The 21,315-nt window shown below is 40.2% G+C and overlaps 1 protein-coding gene across 4 annotated transcripts in view; it reads left to right on the top strand.

Moving 5' to 3' along the window:
• FNDC3B (fibronectin type III domain containing 3B) overlaps positions 1-21,315 on the top strand; it is a 190,691-nt gene that overhangs the window by 144,960 nt on the left and 24,416 nt on the right. For all 4 annotated transcript variants that reach the window (XM_027647357.1, XM_027647360.1, XM_027647359.1 and 1 more), the window contains exons 13-22: positions 1,747-1,921; positions 2,511-2,597; positions 4,267-4,405; positions 4,950-5,021; positions 5,525-5,643; positions 6,408-6,513; positions 7,468-7,640; positions 8,720-8,833; positions 11,180-11,329; positions 15,148-15,428. In XM_027647357.1, coding sequence (XP_027503158.1) covers positions 1,747-1,921; positions 2,511-2,597; positions 4,267-4,405; positions 4,950-5,021; positions 5,525-5,643; positions 6,408-6,513; positions 7,468-7,640; positions 8,720-8,833; positions 11,180-11,329; positions 15,148-15,428 — 1,416 coding nt within the window. The remainder of the gene's footprint in view (positions 1-1,746; positions 1,922-2,510; positions 2,598-4,266; positions 4,406-4,949; positions 5,022-5,524; positions 5,644-6,407; positions 6,514-7,467; positions 7,641-8,719; positions 8,834-11,179; positions 11,330-15,147; positions 15,429-21,315) is intronic.

Below are 21,315 nucleotides of genomic sequence, written 5' to 3'. Positions count from 1 at the left end.
TGTCCTTCTTAGCTAAACAGGATCTAATCATTATTACAAGAAGGACACAAAAAGAAACACTAGTGGTACATAACAACGTGTTTGGTGGAGGGAGATTCCTGTATTGTTCTCTCTTCTAAAGCACAAACCTCTCAGTAACATATAGCTTTAAAAAACTGCTTTATTCATGGTCCTGTGTTTTTCTCTGAGATGCACTGAGACCATTCATGTACGCACAGTCCCTTTTCCCAACTGCTTGCAAGATTACTTCCCTCCCAGTTGAAATAATACTTGATCTGGAAAGCGGGGAGGGGGGCTTGAGCTGCTGAGTGTAACTGGAAGGGATTTGGGATTGTGCAAAGTTCCCAGTTCTGGCATCTCTTTTCTTTGCCAGATTCCAGATTTTTAAAATACCTTAGGGTGTGTTTCAACATTCCCCCCCCCTCTTCCCCCTGCCCTTTTTTTTTGTTCTTCCTATTTTTTTTATCCTCAGACTATCAAGCAGGGAGTGAACTAAGAACTGCATTTATGGTCAGCTGCTCTGTGCTAATCTGTGAGATAAGCACCAGCAGCATAGGGCTTATTTTATAGGCAGCACTCAAAATTATGACATGATAATGTCATCTAACACTTTCATGTCATTAGATGGTTTTGATTGGTTGTAATGCTTGTGGACTTACCATCTAAGATGATTTTTGTCTTGTTCAGGTGTTAGTTATATGTGGATTATTTAACTATAAGAGTATTTCAACAAAAATGCTATTTTTGAGGAAGAAGACTTAAAAAGGAGATGTCCTTTTCTGTGTATTAAATTTGTGGTATAACTTTCAGGCACAAAATAAGTTCATACTTTGGAAACACAGATTTGAACATTGCAAGAGCATTACCTTCACTTGAGAGTTCTTTGTTCTCCTCCCAAAATCTGTCCATTTAAAACTCTGTTCTCAAATTTCTATTGTACATAATATATTCTGCATGGAAATTTGAGAGAACTGTTCCACACTTGCTCATCTCCTGCCTGTTATGTTTTAAGGATGCTGGGATTTGACAAAAGGAGAACCTGCATCCCCTTGGCCACAGGTGTTCTCTCTGATTGCAGCCTGAGCTGTGCAAAACTTTATGCTCAGCTTAAAATGCAAAGAAGTTTGGGCAGGGAAAGTCAGGAAGGAGTAGAACCAGCCTGGAGAGCTGGAAGGTGTATGTGCCTGCATCAGGCAACTCCTATGTGATGCTGAGCGTGTATGGGCAAGACTGGATAAATTTTCCCTGCTTTCTTTGGAGGAGGATGCCTGAAAGAGTGGGACTAGATTGGCTGAAGAACTCACCTTTCAATGGTGTAGCTTAAATAGAAGTTGTGTTCTGAGTTTGTAGTAGTTGTAGTCTGAGCATCTCAAGTTCAACATCCGAGAGTTGAATACTTTGGACTTTCCTATATTTTAGTTCCCTTATGCTACATGACATTTTCCTCTACTTTGCAGTTTAATAGCAAGTTAATATTTTTAGGCAGTCAAATATTTTTTCCAGTATAATTGTGATGAGATCTGTAAAATGACTGTGAGGATGCATAATCCTGCATTTTTTTTCTATTTTTAGTTCTGGCATTTCCTAACTGGGCGTTCATCTTTTCCACCTAGGCAATTTGAATGTTGTCCACATTTTTTGAAAATATTAAATAACCTCCTAAACTTCGATGTATTTAGAGGAATGTAGTTTTGGTTTTTTTGTGTGTTTTAATATTCCTCTCTCTCCTTCTGTGTCTCTGAGCAGTGGGTACAGCCAGGAGGTGGTTTGCTACACTGCAGGCAATATTCCTCAGACCCCTTCTGCACCAAGGCTTGTTCGAGCTGGTGTTACGTGGATCTCATTGCAGTGGAATAAAGTAGAAGGATGTACACCAGAGGAAGTGATTTCCTACACCCTGGAAATTCAGGAAGAAGATAATGTAAGTGCTGTGTTACTGTAAAGTGCATGACTTAGCATGCACTTAGTCCTCGTTTCATTTATTAACTGAAGATCAGTGAGAAGAACATGGAATGCTGCTTTGGAGGGCCTTCCAGGAGTACTGGGTATTTGGCAGGATGGAGCTGTGTGATTTGTTCTGCTCTGCAGCAGAATTAATTATGAATCCTTAACTAAAAATCTGTACTGTCAGCCATGATTACTTACAAAGCTGCACAGGAGTCTGAGTGTAGGGCAACTTGTCCTTAACCAGTTCAGTCTGCTCTGTCCTCACTGCTCTGTGGTGTGTGTGTTGTGTCATCTGTCACTTCCAGTTCTGTAACAGGTTAAACTGCCACAAGTGGTTTTGTGCTTATTTTGCAGCAAAATTATATTATTTAGGGCAGCTGCACTATGCCTCTAGAGGAAAATTATTGTGGTCTTGCAGCTTAAAAGTAATAATAATAATAAAAAAGCACTCAGCTATGAAGCTCCTTTGCTATAATGTGTTGTAGCTACAGACTGTAATACAGGGAGCACTTTCTCAGACTCCGCAGTTATGGGAATTTGTTTGGTTTGGTTTTTTTTTTTAGGATAGCGTGTTTCACCCGAAGTACACTGGAGAGGAGCAAGCCTGTACTGTGAAGAATCTCAGAAGAAGCACACAGTATAAATTCAGGGTAAAATCTCTTTCCTCTTGTCTTTGCATAGTGTGTTCTGTGTTGGGTTTTTTCCAGGCACTGTAGAAATCCTTTAATACTCCCTCCAAAACTGAGTCATCAAGTAGAAGTTTACTTTATACTGCAGCCTAACAGATTAAACTGTTAGTTGTATTTTTACTTTTATCACAGGATATGCTGTTACTCAGCACTTTTGGAACAAACGTAGTTCTCAGTACCATGTACTGTCAGGTAGGATGTTGTGAGAGTGTGGCTCAGGGCAGGAGGTAATCTTAGTTGACTGCATTGCTCCCAAAATGTTCTGTGGTCACAATTAATTCTACAGAATGGAGCAAATGCTGCAGGGCACTCAGCAAGCACAACTCTCCTCCCCAGCCCAGGGCTTTTCTTCCCCTGGCAGCCAGAAATTGAAGCTTTTTTTATCTCATATGTCCATGTGGCTAGTTTGGAGTTGTGTTTTAGCAAGTGTTGGTATCTCCTGCTCTGTGGGTGCTCCTAAACACAGACCCCCAAGACTGTCCACTGTAGTGGCTCCACAGGATGTGCCATCTGGAGCACAGTGTCCCTCTGGAGATGGGCAGAAGATGTCTGTGAAGCCAACGTCCTCTCTGCTCCCATCAGCAAACGGAGTCGGTATCTGGAAGCAGCTTCATGTAATTTGTAAACAGCACAGGGAGAGGAGGATGCCACAGGCTTGTGTCGATTCAGAAATTTTTGGCTTCTGTATGTCTTTGTATATTCAGAAACAGGAAAAAGAAAACTTTACCTAAAGACTCATTTAAATCATAGAATTGTTTGGGTTGGAAGGGATCTTTAAAGATCATCTTATTCCAACCCCCTGCCATGGACAGGGACACCTTCCACTAGACCAGGTTACTCAGAGCTCCGTCCAACCTGACCTTAAACAATTCCAGGGATGAGGCAGCCACAGCTTCTCTGGGCAACCTGTTCCAGTGTCTCACCATTCTCTCACGGAAGAGCTTTTTCCCTGCTCTGTGGGACAGAAGACCTTGTGAAGTTGCGTAAAGAACTACCCAAAGAATTGGGAGGTTGTTTCAGTGTCACTCACAGATGATGCCTTTTAGTTTAGTGTTGTAAAAACTACCATGGCTGGCTGAGGAAAGAGGACACTTCGTGCTTCTCTACAGCCTTGATTCCACATTAAACATGGATTTTACGAAACTATGTTGACATCAGAGCAAATTTGTAGCCTGGTGACATTGACTACAGACACAACTTTGATCTGACTTTTAATTGTGTGATTACTGATACTTTGAATTATTTCATTTTAAGTAGCAGTGTGAAATACCCCAAACCCAAAAAATGACCAAGTATTTGTCATCGTTTTGTTTTTTTCTTTTTTTTTTAAGAGCAAATAACTGCAAGTTGCCACAGTTATTTAAAAAAGTGAGGTTTTTTAAAAGGGAAAACCAGCACTGCTTTTGTCTTAAACATACCACGATCTATTGCTGGTGGAGGGAGGGAAAAATCAATGTTTGTAAAGAAACAACATGACAATCTAATATCTGTTATTAGAATCCCACACGCTTTGGGATGTGACATATTTTCCAGCTTAATGACATTTGTGCAATTTCTAAAAGAAGTCTCATGCAGAACTGTCAGAAAAGCAGGTACAATAAACAAGGGTGAACTTGTGGTTTTGTTTCAGCTGTTTGCTTCTAATGTGGAAGGGAAGAGCTCTCCCAGCGAAGTGTTGGTCTGCACAACAAGCCCGGACAGGCCAGGACCTCCAACCAGACCTGTTATTAAGGGGCCAATAACATCTCATGGCTTTAGTGTGAAATGGGGTAAGGCACTTCAGTTTGTCACAGTAAAACTTTTTGAGGGTCATCATAATTCAAATAAAATTATGTAAATATGTGTTAGATTTTTCATACTGCTTCTCAGTTTAAAGTTGAACGTGTCTGGAGAGCTTGACAGCTTAATTTTTTAAAATATTTTAAAGAGTATCTAGAGGCTGTTGTGCTTTCAGAATCAAAAATGTTGTTTGTTTTCATTGACTAACTCACACTCAAGCGCATTTTCAGGCTTTTCATTTTCCATTTCATGTCCCATTGCAGCATGATTCCAGCTGCTTCCTTTAATAATGGGGCGAGCCCCCAGGCAGCTTCTCTCTCAGTGCTTTTTCCATACATTTTGTTTGGATCATCATTATCCAGCTGCCTTATTCTGATTGATGCTGAAAACTAACGTCTCTTGCCTACTTCTGCTGCAGTTTACTTGGTGTAGTTGATGCAGAGGAGAAGGAGCAGAATCAGGAACAGGTTCTGTAGTCTTTGGTATCTTACACTCCTAATCTTGATTTACTGACAACTTGCCTCATTTTTTCAGATCCTCCACAGGATAATGGTGGTTCAGAAATCCTAAAGTATCTACTAGAGATTTCTCAAGGAAGTCCAGAAGGTAAACTTGAAACAAGTTGTCTCTGTTTCAATCCACTATGGCTACCATAAAGAACTCCTGACCCTTTGGACTATTATTGTTATTATCATTAATACCCTAATGTTGCACATGTGATTGAATGTGAGTTACATACCTGCAGCCTTAAAACCTGAAGTGTTCCTGGGGAATTTGGTTTGGATTTGGGGAGGTTTTGTAGTGTGTTCTTTTTCAGGTAGTTCTTTTCTCTTAGTACTGGTAGAATTCTAGGTTATGTGGCTGAACCTAGAAGTATTTATGTTTGTATTTGTGTATAAATATATATATTTATATTTTGTACATTATATAATATTTAAATTTGTGAGTATTTTTATGTGTGGGAATAATCTTCACAGTGATAGTAACGCTAATGACTTTCCTGAAATATATGGTTTGTGGAAAACCACATTAAGGATTTTCCTTCTTCCTAGACACTCCTAAACTTGTTGCATTACACTTCTGTAAACTTGGATATATCTTATTTTTAGCAAATCAATGGGAAGTGGCATATAGTGGCTCGGCTACAGAATATACCTGTACTCACTTGAAACCAGGCACTTTGTATAAACTCCGGGCATGCTGTATCAGCACTGGTGGACACAGTCAGGTGGGTATTATCTAACAGTAAGGACTATTGGGTTTATATTTTTCTGGGACTTTTCTGCTGGTTTTGGTAACATACTTCTGCTTTAAAAAGGGGAATGTTTTTCCCATAGCACAGTAAAGCTACGCTGATGGCTTATGTTGCAAGTTGCTGAATGTCAGAAGACTTCTGTGTGTACCTGATTTTAGTTTCAGCAAATTGCAATTTAGTGAGATTCTGTTTCCTCAGAACCAGTCTGTAGGTGTTTATATTTACACTAGAAAAGACCATCATTTTCATCTCATGTGGGCACTTGCTTGAGAAGGCCATGTACTGACCAAAGCTGGTGACTGGAAATGTAGAAAGGGGTAGTTTGTTGTAACAATTATTTGTCATATGGATGAATTATTTTAAATTTTTAGTTTCCCTTTTCCAGCCACCGATTCCTGTAATCCCGTTCTTTGATTGAAATTCATTTTAGGATCCATACTCTTATTCCTCCTGCTTTAATTTTTTTTCTCATTTAAGATTGAGTACTTTAGGCCTTGACATTATTTTAAAAACAAGGAAAATTAAAATAGAGAACCTCATGTGTGCTACAGTTTTGAGGATGGTAATGAAGGAACTCTGTTAATTGGATTTGTGAGTAACACGCTTGGTAGCTTCTCCTCTCCTTTATTGTTTACATAAATCTCTACTAAGTGGTGGATGTAGAAAACAATTTCTTGTGCCACTTTCTAACCATACCACACTTTGTAGGTGCTAACTGCAGCTCTGCTCTCTTGCAGTGCTCTGAAAGTTTACCTGTCCGTACGCTGAGTGTGGCACCGGGGCACTGCCGGGCACCCAGAGTCCTGGGGAAGCCAAAGCACAAAGAAGTGCAGCTACAATGGGGTAAGAGAGTGGAGCATCTCCCTGTTGGACAACTTTGATCTTGATTGTTATTTACTGACCTTGCCTTAGTCTTTATTTGTGTTGCTCGTGAAAAGTTGCAGTTTGTCCTGGTGAATGGGAAATCGCAAAGTGAAGTCAGTGCAAGTCAGAAGTGCAACTTCTCATCAACTGTGGTGGCTCTCTGTTGGGTTTCTGAAGTTATCTGTCCTCTGGTTGTCTTTAAGGCCTTACACTGTGCTCCAGTTTTGTTAGTGAGGTCCCATCTCTGTCAAGACTACAAAGTATCAACTATATTAAAATACCCATCTTTTTATTCCTCTGTTTATGCAAAAACACCATGTGATTCAAAAATCTTACTTTATTCCTTTGCAATATTGACTTAGCAGAAATGTTTTGCTACTTCTAATATATGAATTCTCTCAAAAATTTGAGTTAGAACATATTGAGGATTTGGGGTGGCATTTGAACCTTGATCCACTTTATAACACACACAATCCATTGGACACCTGTAATTTTGCAAAGGTCTTGGACCATGATCATGACACTGAACTGTCAAAAATGCACATTTTTTAGAATAGAAGGCACATGCCAGTATCCAACAGACTTCTTCTTTACCGTGATAACGTTGCAGCATGCAGGTATCTTTGGGGCTTCATTTGTTAAGTTAAATTCTAGATCAGTACAATTTCTGACTGTCAAACATATTTCAACACCAGTAAAAATTCACCTGTGCATCCAAGATACCATATTGTTTCCTGGAAGCCTGTACCCCTTTTAGTGGACACTGCTTTTCAGAACCTCAGGCAGGTTAATTCTGTGGTACTGGCTTGTAACATAACATGCAAGTATTATCAAATACATTGTTTTCATGCGGGAAAAAGGTGCACGCAACAAAAAATTAGTTTTCCTGGCCCATGTCCTGATGTTATTAACAAACTAAATGATTTCTTTTAGATGTCCCTCCGTCAGAAAGTGGCTGTCCTGTCTCAGAGTACAGTGTGGAAATGACAGCCCCTGAAGAAGTTGTTTCTGAAGTGTATCATGGGCCTGACCTGGAGTGCACCGTCAGCAACCTCCTTCCTGGGGCAACGTATGGGTTCAGAGTGAGGGCTCTGAACGATGGTGGGGTACGTGTGCTGGCTATTTCGTAAAGAAAACAGCAGAAGTCAATAAATGAGATTTTTTTGATGTGTCCATTCTTTATAAATCAAACAAGGCCATCAGTGTTGTCTTTTCTCAATAGCAGATATCCTGACATGTCCGTTGAGAGGTTTCCCGAGGTTCATAATTTCTGTGTTGTTTGACCTTTGTAGTAGCTCATTTTTTTCATACTCAGTAATATTGCACTACAAAATAAGTAAATATTAGGGGTTTTCTTCTAGTTGCTTTCAGTGAAGTTCCTTTGTTCTGGAGAACGATTTCTAATTAGTTCAGGGACCTTCTGAGCAAACTTCACTCTTCCACTCGGGAGGCCTCAGAAAGACTGTTTTGCTGTTATCTCCTCTCCTCGCACTGCTGGCTGAAACCTGTTTTCCAGACTCTTGAAAATTGGCTTTTCTTTTGCTAATATGCATTTAAATTATCCTCCTACCAAGGGCTCAGAAGTTGTCTGAGCAGTTGGCTGAGCTTCCTGTGGAGCGGAGCCGTCCGTGCCGTGTCTGCAGCGTGTCCCTGCACATTGTACCAGACTGGGGCTCCAGCACATCCTGTCCTTTTAGAATTAACCTGTGGCAGACATTTTATGTAAAAGAAGCTGGATTTGGACTCCAATATGTGCTTCACTGTTGCTGTGCTCCTCCTTATATCCATGAGAAGCTGGCTATGCCAGGCTTTGGAACTGGCATGTGAACACATTGTGCTGAGGTGAGGCAGAGGGACACAAACTGTCCCTCAGTTAACTGAGTGCCCATTCTCAGTTTTGGGTAAATTGGAGGTGTTTTATGCTTTCATGGGCACTCACTGTCACACAAGAGGATGTACATCCTGTCTACCTGTTCCTGAGCTTACCTCACTCTTTAACTTATAGTCATTTATGTGGTGTCATCCTGAGCTCTGGTGTTTGGTGCCGGGTGTTGGGATTCCAGTCTGTCTTTGAGAAAGTTTAGTGCATTGAAAAAGGTCATGTGCTGCTCTTGGAAAACCTTTGAGGGATAGGAGATGGGTGTGTGATTGTATATTAATGTACAGACACCTTGTTCCCCTCTAGTACGGTCCATACTCGGAAGCCACAGAGGTCACCACAGCAGCAGGACCACCAGGCCAGTGCAGAGCACCTTCCCTGTCCTTCCTGTCCGACACACGTGTACTTGTGAGCTGGGAGGTAAGTCAGATGCACTGGTTGTTTCATTCCATCTTGCTTATCCAAACCAATACGGTCACCACAAAACTCAAAAGTCAGCTTGAGAGCTGTTCAGTGGCCTGGAACTGTCTTTTTGTGCAAGAAAACCGTATGCAGAAACTTCTATTGTATGAAAGCATCTTCTCTGCTTTAATTTGAAGACTTCCATAAGGCTGGTTATGAGTCATCCAGACCAGGATTCAGACATGAGACCTCCTGCTCTGGCATCAGATGATAGAGCACTGGTGGGATAGAAGTGCCTTCTGCAGGCTTTTAAGCACATCAGCATGTCCCGAGGTGGAATTGTGAAGACAAATATTTGATTTTGGCTGGAAGTGGAGTCTCTGATAAGAAATTAACTTTGCATAAATGCTTACAGTGTAGGGTTTTTTCTCCTCAGAAATTGTTTGTCTCTACCCCAAATATTTACGTCTGTTTTAGTTTGTGTGGATTCCTCCACCGTTCTTCAGGATCTTAGGCATTAGACTCTTAAAATAAGTGTTAGCTGAATTGCACAGGGGTTGATTGGGTTTATTAAGAAAAAATTGTGTAATTAAGGCAGAATTCAAGGGCTGTTGCCATAAATAACATTGTGATATGGAGCAGCAGGGCTTTAGTTCTGCCACAGACTTTCATTGAAAACTTAAAAGTCATTCCACCCCTGTTTCTACTGGGTTCCTCCCCCAGATAATGCCCCTGTTGAGAGAAAAGTTACTGACATTCATGAGATGTTCAAATAAATCAATTGTGTTAACAATATACCTAGTTACAAATATAGTCTACATTTAATGTTATGAGAGACAGGTATGTTTGGTGCAGTTTGGGAGTATTCATATTTTTTGCAAAATTTTGTGACTCTTAAACTAGAAATCACAATGAACTTTTAAGTGTTGCCTTCTGTTGACCAGGGATTTGCTCTCCCCAGCCATGAGGGGATGCAGCAGTGTTTCTGGTAGGCTCTGTATTTATTTGCAGGAGATATGTGTTTATTCTAGCTAAAAATGAAACTGTGGTAGGAGTAATGTGGTTTGCAGTGGTTATGTTTTCTTAAAGAGTGTCATTTTTTGGCTGATATGAATATGAAGGAAAAACAGTGAACCTCTGTGAAGTATTTTGGCTGGAGAGCACACTGTGGTGCCTACTGTGGTACCTTTTTTACATGCTATTTTAAAAATCTGGCTTAGCAGTTCTGAATGCAATTACTAAAATAGCTGGAAGCTCCAAGGCAGAGCCAGAGAAGTCCATCTGTGTGTGCAGGGTGGGCATTATGGTGTGCAGGGATGCTCTGGATCCTTTTACTGGAAATTACACCTTGCATACCATAATCACAAAGTCTTTGTAGTATCCTGGACCACACTTCTGCACACACAGCAGTGGTTCCCTGAGCTGCTGCAGGGAGTTTTGCTAAAACTAGCTAGTACACCTAGTTTTTGCTAAAAACACTAAATATTTTACTTTGGGAGTTGTGTTGTTATACCTGTTCTAATTCATCTCCAACACATTCAGGTATTTATTTTGTGTTCCCTTAGATAAAAGGATTGCTGGGGATATATGTAAGAGGACAGATTTAGATTAAATATTAGGGAGAAATTCTTTACTGTGAGGGTGGTGAGGCCCTGGCACAGGTTGCCCAGAGAAGCTGTGGATGCCCCATCCCTGGAAGTGTCCAAGGCCGGGTCGTACTGGACCCTGGTCTAGTGGAAGGTGTCCCTGCCCACAGCAGGGTGTTGGACCAATATGTTCTTTAAGGTCCTTTTCAACCCAAACCATACAATGATTCTGTGGTCCCATAGGAATCATATTGTAGATGTTAATGTTCCGGGATCCACACTCCAGTGTCCCATAGTGGGACTGATGGGTGACTTTCACTGGAAACCTCAGACCAGCTCCTCTCTTGTTGAGGTTGTTCTTTTCTCAGTGACTGCTTCTGGCTCAAAGGCCAGCTTTTCCAGAGCTGTGTTTTGATCACTCCACTAGACTGCACTAGATTGATGCTTTTTTGTGTTCTCCACGGCTGAGCTTCTGCTGAGCCAGTGGAGAGACAATTTATTCCTGAGTGTCCTGATGAAAAGCAAAGTAGCTGTATACGCTCTCTCATTTCTCTGAATTTCAATCAGGTAATTTTTGTGCAGAATTGTCCTGTTTCAGTAACCTATTAGGGAACATTAATTCAGTACATTTCCATTTGCTGAAGTAATGGTGTATTAATTTTAAAATAAGGGTGGTTGTTGTTTTTTTTTTTTTTTGTGCTTTATTCCTTCCCCAGTGAAACACAGACATCTGAAGTGCTCGTTTCTGAACTGAACAACATAAATATTTGTGTTGCAGAGTCCTGAATGTTCTGGTGCTGACATCTCTGAATACAGATTAGAGTGGGGAGAAGATGAGGAATCTCTACAACTTGCATACAGCGGCACAGATACCTGCTTTGAAATAAGTGACTTGTCGGCAGCAGCACATTATTGCTGCAGGCTACAGGTATGGCAGGGATGAGGTGGTGCATGCATTGCAATCTGAGGTGTAAACAGTTTCCTTTCACTGTGTTCTTATTTTTATCATTAGCAGCTCTGCAGTTATGTGCTCTGTAAGTCAGAAGGAATGCACGTTTATTTTAAGTAATCAGACTGATGCATTTTGCTCTTGCATCTTGTTACTTTCAGTGACTAACACTTTAACATCCACCTTACGCTCTGACACCAAAACAAAATGATAATGTTTCAGAAAATTAAAATAAAAATCTATTTTTTCATGAGAGGTAAATAACATCTACCTCCCAAGTGGATATTGAGGATTGCCTTGGCTTAAATAATGAACTCCAACATTTCTCATTTATGAAGTAAAGCAAAGCAGCTGAGTAGATTCCTGTGTGTATGAGATGATACCTGCCAGAAAGTGAGTTCTCATCATTGCCATTTCGTCTCTTAGATTTGTAAGATTGGATCTCATATAGAGTCTCTATGATTTTTTTTCTTTGATCATTTTCTCTCCTGTCACTTTCAGTAAAACGTAGCAGTTAAAATATTAAGTTATGAATCTACTTGAAAGTAAAAATACAGCATTCTTTCTTTTTTATGTCTCCTGAAAAAATAAATGGATAGTAAAGTAAGTGGAAAGTGAAGTAAAAATATTTTTGCTCAAGATACAAATAAATCCTGTGGAAGAGTATGTGAAGGCAAAATACCACCACTAATCCAACCCAAAGTTCGCATACCCACCCAACTGGCAACATGTGGACCACCCAGGGTAATTTCTTTGATCAAGGGCAACATGTGTCCAAGAGCGTTTCCTTCTTACATTTTTTTTTTTTAAGCAGAACATTGAATTTATTTTTTGGGGGGGAAGTAGCACTGTGGGGGGAGGCGAAGTGAGGGAGCGTGTGTGAGTGACAGGGAAGTGCGAACCAGAAAGTGCCTCTTGTTTCTGTAAGAGGGAGAGCATTCAGCATCCATGGGGCAGGGAGGAGACTGTGAGACCACTGCTGCAGGGAGCCCAAGGAAATTTTTATGTTAAACATGGAAACAGACAGCCTGTATGGCATCTTTGATTCCAAGTGGGCGTTCGTTTTAAACTACCTACCACAAAAATGTTGCACAAATCTACTCAGTTTTTAACACAACCAGTGTAATTTAATCCACAGGTAGAAGTTAAATGAAATGCACAACACCACTAAGACATTTTATTGAAGTCCATCAGTAACCCTGGCATTACCTTCTAGAGAGCTCCGTCCTCTGGATCTGATCGGTGTATTACATGGAGAAGAATTTGTTATAAGATACACTGGAATCTTTAAACAATTACAGAACACCCCACAAAACATGACAGACAAAGAAGGAAGGTTAAATAGTTTCAGAAATTTTAGTCTGTTTTTAAAAAAGAGGAGAGAATAAGAGCTGCTTTGCTTATCTGTTAGCATATTTTCAGAAAAACCTTTCTTTTAACTTTTTTAAAAATAAAGATGCCCCAAACCACATTTATTTGGCCCCCTAATAAACACACAGTATTGCTATCTCAGTCTACAGTAACTCAATAAAAGAGAGAATTGAGGAATCAGGCACATCTAACTGCAGGGCAGACAATTGTCTTTACTGTTGCACAACTTTTTTCCTGTAATGAATATTCTTGAAAACAGTTGAGGCTTCTGCAAAGGGAAATTGTGTCATTTGGGGGTGGCAGGGGAAAGCATCTAGGCAGCACAGAACATGAAATTCCCACCAGTTATGTTAATGAGATTGTCCAATAAAGCAGTTAAAAAGCACCACTGACAATAAATTGCTTGGAGCAAGATACAGATTGCCAAACACTGGTTTAGAGGCAAGACAAATCATATCATTGGCAGAGCACGAAACAAGGCTCACTTTTAACAGCTCCAGGAGCGTTTCACTAAATAGAAGATTTCCCTGGAGCAGGATTTGTTTTGAAGGGCTTTTTAAAGGCTGACAAATCTAACTTTATTATCTCTTTCTTCGACTGAACAAAACGCCTCCTGGAAAAACAGAACAGGGCTTTGTGTTTGTATTATGCATAGCAGAAATAAGTCATTCACTGCAGTTAAGCATAGATAAGAAATCAAAAAATCAGGCAATTGTTTGACGTGTCCTTTCAATTGCCATCACAGTCCCACTGGCAACATTGTAAGCCTGGGTTTTTGAATCAGTTGTAATCTGATGGGAGACTCTGGGCTAAGTTTTCCAAATGTAAAGGAACTGTGGATGGTGGAGGGTGCTGGGCAGTGCCAAAGCTGTTTCTGCAGGTCTGTGCCTTCTGGACCTCCTGTAGCTCCCCCTGTACCATAATGAACTCCAAGCTCTCTCCATACCTTGTGTGCTGGCAGGATGCTGGGCTGTGCCAGTAGGAGCCCAGCCAGCAGATCCAGGGAAGGTGGTATTGCCCATTACATGCCATTCATGAGAACCTGGAGTACTGCATCCAGTGCTGCTCCAGGCAGAGGTTGAAACAGAGATGTTCAGGTGAGATACAAATAAACAAGTTATTACTGTAGGCAGTTAAGGATTGTAACAGTGGTCCAGGAGGACTGTGCAATCTCCATCCTTGGAATTTTTCAAGACCCAGCTGGACAAAAACGTGAGCAACCTGGTCTGCATTCGGTTTGACCCTGCTTGGAGTAGCAAATTGGACTAGATGTGTCCCATGGTCCCTTCCAGGGGAAAATGATGTTGGGCTGGAGGGAGAGCAAGATTACTTGCTGTGCTGAAGGTAACTGAGGGAGCAGAGGGTGAGGACGGAGAGGATTACTTTGTTCTACTGTGGGATTCTCCAAGGGGGTATGGTCTCCACATCATGGAGTGGTCATTAATCTAAATCTTTATAAACTGGTTTTAATCAAGTCTTCTAGCAATAGCACATAAAGGTCTGACTAAAATACCCTCACTAAGAATTTGGATGGTCCTGTGATTGTGATAATCCTGAGGAGTCATTTCTTAGGCAGTTCAGTGCATTGTGTGCAGCATTTGCCACTGGCTGAGCATCATCTGATAAAACCCCAGGTCTGTACAAGTGTGCAGTGTTGAGCTTGCGAAGACAACAGCCTTTGAGCAGAAATGGGCCACGTTCTGAAACTTGTTTTCCACTGGGATTCTGGATCTGTGAGTTAAGATGAGAAACTTGATAATTGGTGGTTCTCCTGTCTGGTGGAAGATATTGAGCTGTGTGCTTCAGTGGTGATTTGCTAGTGAGTTGTGACTTTTCCCACTTTAATGATTCCGTGATTCTGGGGAAATGTGAGTCATAGGCTTAATGCCATGCTGAGTTCCTATATTCTTGTATCAGAAACTTTTTAGTGTGAAATTAGTTGTCCATTCTCTGGGTAGTTCTCAACAAACCAAATACCTCTTATCTCTAGGGATACTCTGCTTGCATAAAGCCATCTGACACTGCACCCTGCAGTATACTGGGGATTTTGTACAAGGTGGCTCAACAATTTTGGGTAGCCAGTTTGCTGAGCAACCTGATGTCACTGGCAGCATCACTATGACATTTTCCCTTATTAACCAAAGTTTGCTGATAAAAAGGTTACTGTTAAGTTTAATTAAATGTCTATTAGGGAAAAGAGAAATATTCTCCAATTTTTCTGAGAGACACTTGTGAGTGACAAAGGAAGATATTAATTCCCTAGTATAGGCAGGGGTATGAGTCATGCTTTAGGGAAGAAGCCAGCAGTGCATATCCTCTGAAGAATTCATGCAACTCTTCCAGGCTGCACAGTCTGTTATTATGAACTTGATTCACATGTCAGAGAGAAGAGTTATCCTGTAAATATTTTCTGTTTTAACACACAGGCAGTTAACCAGTCTGGAGCTGGGCCCTACAGCGACCTGGTGACCTGCAGAATCCCTGCGTCCGTGCCCGATGCCGTCTCCATCCTCTCCGTGCTGGAGGACGAGCACGTGGACGCCTGTCAGCCCTCCCCCTCCGTGTGCCTTGTACTGACCTGGGAAGAGCCGTGCAGTAACGGAGCTGAGATCACGTCGTACAACATCGACCTGGGGGACAGCAGCATTCCGGTGGGAAACGTGACCAGTTACGTTATCGGCGATTTGCTTCCCGAAACCTCGTACCGGTGAGTGCGGCGTTTGTGGTGTGGTGAGACCACACAGCTTGATTTTTACATTGGAAATGTTTATGGCATCAAGAGTGAGGTTAAAAAAATTCAAAGCAACAACCCACCCAACCAACCAACCTAGGGAGCGCAGAAATCTCCAGTAATTCCTTTATGGAATGAATTGTGGAAATTCATGCTCAAATATTGTTTTCTCCTGCCCTTGTTCCCTCTTCCTCTTCTCCTTGAATTATCTCTGACCTCTCCTTTTGAAGTTGCTCTGCTAAGGTAGGGTTACACTGGTAATAATAAATTTATAAATAATAAATAAATTTTTAAAAATTAGAAATAACTTGAATTTCAATGTGACATCTCCTGCTTTTTTTAGCTGCTTGGCAGTACTATTTCAGTGGTTTAAATTATTAACTGTATTGATCCCTGTGTAGGGTTAGCAATTTACACACAATGAAGTTTTATTTGTATAGCTACAGCTATTTTTTATCTCTAGTATATGGAGATTAATTAAAAAATAATTTGAATTTTAAAACAATTTCTTTATATTGCTTCAGAGTCTAAATTGCTAAATGACATTGACAAAATTTTATTATTTTAATGTTCAGGCTTATATGTTTTCTCTCTAATTGCTCATTAAAAAAGAAAAATGGCTCCATGCAGGCAGTGAACAGCAATGTAGCAGAAGATGTGACAAAATTTCTATTTTAAGTACTGTTCTAATAAAGACTGAAACTCTGATCACACAGTTATAAAATTAGACATGGCCTAGACCTGTTGTAGCATTTTCCTTATTTTTCTTTTATATTCAAGATCACAATCCTACAGGTCTTGTAGCATTTAAATGAAAAGTTCATAATTCAAATTTTATTCTGTACTCAAAAAGAGAACTCCTTCTAGCTTGTATACAAATGCACACTAAAAGTCATTTAAAGTGAGGAGCATATGTTGCTTTCTCAGAGATCATTCAGACAAAGTTGAAGAGTGTCTGTGGATTGACCACCCAGCTGTGGAACTGCATCATCTTTGGGCAGTCTCGTACTCCTTGGTTTCTCCTCATATGTTTGTTCAACCAAGAGTCAAAACCGCTGAAATGGGAACTTTGAGCAACTCAGTTAAGACAACCAGAATGGACTGTTTAAATTCTTCACTGAAGTCTTACTTCTTCAGTCTCTTTTTTTAGCTGGTTCTTGGTTGTCTGCAGCTTCCTTTAGGGAAATGTCATTGTCTTCAAAGCCTGGAAATGGAGATTAACTTTTTTTTTTTTTTTGCATTCTTATTTCATTATTTTGTAAAAAGCACCATATTAAATCACATAATTTTAGTCAGGGAGTCTGCCTGTCTCTGATCCAAATGAAACAGCTGAAGCCACAAGCATTAACTGCAACTGTTCTAAATATTGCTGTAAGAATAAGTTCCTTTCAAAAAAAAACATTGTGAAGAGCACAAACCAGGGGGTGACTGATCAGAAGTAATAATATAGGAAAGCTCTTTTCTTGGATAAAGGAAGAGAAAGAAACCCCAAATTTTGCATCTCATGCCTGTCAGGGAAGACAAGTCACTGCAGTTGGATTGCAAAAATGCACCTCATCTATAGTTTGAAGTGGTTTTCTGCTAATCAAAAATAGATATGTCAGAGTGGTTTTGTTATTGATCCTTAACTCACTGATATTTCTTCTTCAAGCATATCTTAACTCCTGTCTTTGATCAGTGAACATCTGTGCTCTGATAGTGTATCCTTAAGGAACAGGTTTATCAGGCTGTGTGCTAAAAGATAGTGGGTTTTCTGCCCTCCTTGGTTTATTCAGAAGAATGTTTCAGAACATCACTGATCTCATCCTCTAAAATTCGTCACTGATGGTTTCTCTTTTTGTGTCAACTTTAACACAATTAGCTCTTCTCCCTCTCAAGTGTTTATTCCCTGCTGGGTTTAAAAGCAGTGAATGTGTTTTTCCTAGACTAAACAAGCCAAGTACTACTGGGTTTCAGACTCTGAACTCTCTTGCCAAAGTTTCGTCAGAATTTGAAGTAAATCAGCAGAGGGTTTATGTATTTAAGTTGTATTGGAATTCCAATGTCAATGTTTTTTGGTTGTGGGAACACACAATTGAAAGCAAATCTTGCTTATTATGAATCCACCAGGTCCAAAATTGGAAAGGAACGTTGTTTTGGACAGCAGGGTGATTCTAACAGCCTGTCTATGTGTGTCCACCCCATTGGACCTGTTAGCTTAGGTCTGGCATGGCTTTGCTGCCTCCAGCTTCTGTGTGGGAACAGCTGTACAGGAGCAGCCCAAAATACACCCAGCAGACTCCAAGCTCTTGGCAGAGGTGGTCTCAAAACTGACAAATTGAATGGTTTATGTGTCTTAGTAGCAAACCCAACCAGAATGCCATGAGAAAGGTTTACATGCCAAAATACATGTAAGGCAGGAGGAGCTGAGATGTGACGCTGTCACTGCTGATGGCCATCCTAGGGCTGATCCAGGAGGAGTTATCCAGCATCAGGCACAACCCAACTCTCCTGCTGCAAAAAGCAGATGCCTCCCAAAAAGCACTGTGTAAAACATCTTGGCTGGTGAGCAGCTGCACAAATATGTCTGAGTTCTGCAGTCGTTCTGCTTTACTGACATAGCCAATGAAGGTCTGGAAGCTCAGATTGTAGAGTAATGTACTTGGACTGGTTTTCCCTGAACTGATGTAACTAGGAGTGAGTTAATAAATATTCCACAATAAATAAGCATTCAGCAGTCATAGAAATATCCATTTTCTGTTACACTCTGTTCCCAAGCTTCACTCACCGCATGCCATAGATAATTGTGCTCTGCTGTTGAGATACTTCACTGTGAAACAACATCCAATTTTTAATAATGATTATGCTCTTTTAAAGTTACACAGTGTGCAGAAATATATAGTAGCACTATTAAATTTTAATAGCAACTCTTAATTTTAATTTGGTTTAGGAATAAAAATTCTAAATATTTTTAATCTTTAAACCATATCAAGGAAAAGATCATCCAAGATGAAGAGAGAAGAATGAACATGGATGCTCAAATTAGCAATATTTAAGAGGGTTATAAAGCATTTGTTTCAGAGTGTAAAACTGAGTCTTGTTCCAGCCCCAGGAGAGCATGGTCTGGGTGAGGGTCTGTGGGGCTGTGTGTGGTTGCTGTCCATCATATCCAGGCTGCTGCTCATGGGGGAGCTGCTTCCCCTCCCTTTGGAAGTCCATGGCATTTTAACTTCCACAGGTTTCCACAGGCAAGTGTATTGCAACTGTTGCCCTTCCACTTATGGGAATTAGGAAATCAAAGTCTTCTCATGTCAGACTCTAAAATTAATTCAGAAGTTGATTTTTCAGTTTGTTGGAATACTACACAAAGGATTTTGTGACCAAATCTGAAAATAGCATCCTGTTTAGTGTGTTTTCCTGAGTCAAGAATCTTATAAGAGAGAATGGTCTGTTTAAGATCATTTCATGGTTTCTAAATTTACCTAGTCTGATTTATGTTTTTTTCTCAATGTTTAAAAGTTGCAGTGGGAAAATGTAAGAATGAATACAAATATTATTTTGTAGGGTCTGCAGAATTAGGCACTCTTCCTAAATATAGTCTTTAAATTTAAAAAAAAATTATTTACAGATTGTGATTGTCAGATTATTAAACCATCTTTCCAAGAGGGTGTTTGGGGTATTTTCACTTAGAAACAATTAGTGAAAAAGTTGAAAGGAATTCAGGAAGTGGTTTTATTGCAAATATTTCGACATGTCTATACAGTACTTTTACATGAAAATAAAGAGTTGATTTTTCCCAGTATCAGTTCTGTAAACAGTAATTGGTTTCCATTTAGTTGTGGAATTTCTCTTATCCACCCTGACTGTGCCACCCAGCTGGAAGAGCTCAGTGTTGCTGGGGCAGGGACATGAGAAGGCACCTGAGCTGGAGCAGAGATGGTGCAGTACAAGATGTTCTCCCACCACCACCTGCTCTCCTTCCTTCTCCACATGCTCCTCCTTTCTTCCCCATTCTTTTTCCCTTCCTTCTCCCCTTCCCTGTGGACTTTTCAAGTTATGCGTTGGGGAAATGCTGCTGTGGTTCAGAGGGAGGTGAGAGCTGAGTTTGGGTTGCAGTCACATGCACAGAAAACCAGAGTTAGTTGTTTTATGTGTCTCTGCGAAGCTGAGGCCCTGGGAATGATAGTGGCAATTTACGGAGCTTTATGGTGGTGCAGTCAGTGGAAAAGAGTAGCCACATCAGCCGTGGTAGAGTCAAATAAATCTGTTCTTCCTTTCCCAGTATCATCATTCATTTGGAAGATGCCTGTCTTTATTTTAAGTCTTAAGAGTTTCCATCAGTCTTACTGTGCTCCAGAGTGGGAAGGGAGGGGGTGTCTGGGCGTACTTCTGTGTCAGAAGTGGGGAGCAAGAACACTGTGCAACAGAGGAAAACAGCAACAAAAGAGGGAAAAGACACATCTTTACCTTTTGCAAATACCTGGCAAAAGGAAGACAAGCAAATAAATGCCAGGTGTCTGTTGATGCACATATCTAAATAGCAAATTTATCAGCTTCTGCCTAAGAAATGTGATATTTGAGATTCATTTCAGTCACTGCTTGTTCTCAGGTGTGGTGGCTGCCATTTGGAAATGAGCTAAAATTACTTGAGGACAGGAGAGGCTTTGTTACTGGGACTTTAAATAATACCAAATAAAACAAAGCCAAAAAAAAAAAGCTGTGTGCTCCAGAGCATGTTGCTGTAATCAGTCTACAAAATAAGTAGTAGCATTTTGTAATGTAGCTGTTACTGTTTATGTTCATATGCTAATGGATAGCTTGCCAGAAAACAATGAAAATTCAGGCAGTTTTCACAGTATTTTTGTTACTATATAGACACAAACTTACTATATTAAATATTGATGTAATAACATAATAAGAAATAAGATCAATGCCTGTATTAATTACACTTCTTCAGATACTAGAAAAACCTTTTGTTCTTTTTATGTCAAATGCTTTTAATATATGCAGCACTTGAAGAGGAGGCTCCCACTAGATATTCCTTTTTTGCCATCCAGCCTTTGGGAGGAAGGGGATTAAATCACCATTGTATAGTGCTGTAAGGTGGTCAGGATGCATTTCCTGAAGCCAAAAGGAAGGTTAGAAGGAAAATGCAGCTTCACACCAAGCAATACATTACCCCTGTTAATGTCTGGGTCAATAAGCAAAGGTCTAACTACACATTTACAGGACTGTGTAAGCACAGTGCATTCTTAGTGGGCAATTGCTTCAACTACCTAATCAGTAGATAAGACTCTATTATTTTGCCATATGTTTATTAATAATTTAACCCTTTTTTCCTTGAAATTGCAGCAAATATACTTTGGGAGTTTATTTAATGAGGAATACTGGAGGGTTTTTTCCCTATCCCTCTAACTCTACATATTCTTATCCTAATAGTAGAGCTGAAAACTTGCTGTTCAAAGCAAAGTAATTTTTCATACGTTGTTTATGTGAACTTACATCACTTTGTGTCCTTCAGTCAAAATAAGTAGCTCTGCTAAGCAAAGACAGTTCTATTTGTCTCCTGCTTTCCCTGAAGCAGGCAATCATGGGGGTGTGCCAGGTTCTGCTCTTCTTTCTCCCCCTACCACCTTCCCCAGGGACTTCTCCCTTCTTGGTGGCTGATAGTTTTGAGAAGCAACACTTCTTGTAGAGAGTCTTTTCCCATGAGAAAAATACAAGACTTGCTGTGCACAGGATTTCCAAAGTAAATGGCATCTGTTCAACTATCTTAACTAGGCTGAACTATCTTAAAAAAAAAACCAACAAAACAATAAAACTTAATTGATTTGCTTCATCCTGTTTTCTCTTATTTTCACTTTGTTTTGAAACCTTTCAGGCT

The sequence above is a fragment of the Corapipo altera genome, unplaced genomic scaffold, assembly GCF_003945725.1.
Source record: "Corapipo altera isolate COAL_440 unplaced genomic scaffold, ASM394572v1 113, whole genome shotgun sequence".
NCBI classification, from domain to species: domain Eukaryota; kingdom Metazoa; phylum Chordata; class Aves; order Passeriformes; family Pipridae; genus Corapipo; species Corapipo altera.
The sequence above is the reverse complement of the archived record's forward strand: the minus strand, read 5'-3'. Positions and strand labels throughout refer to the sequence as shown.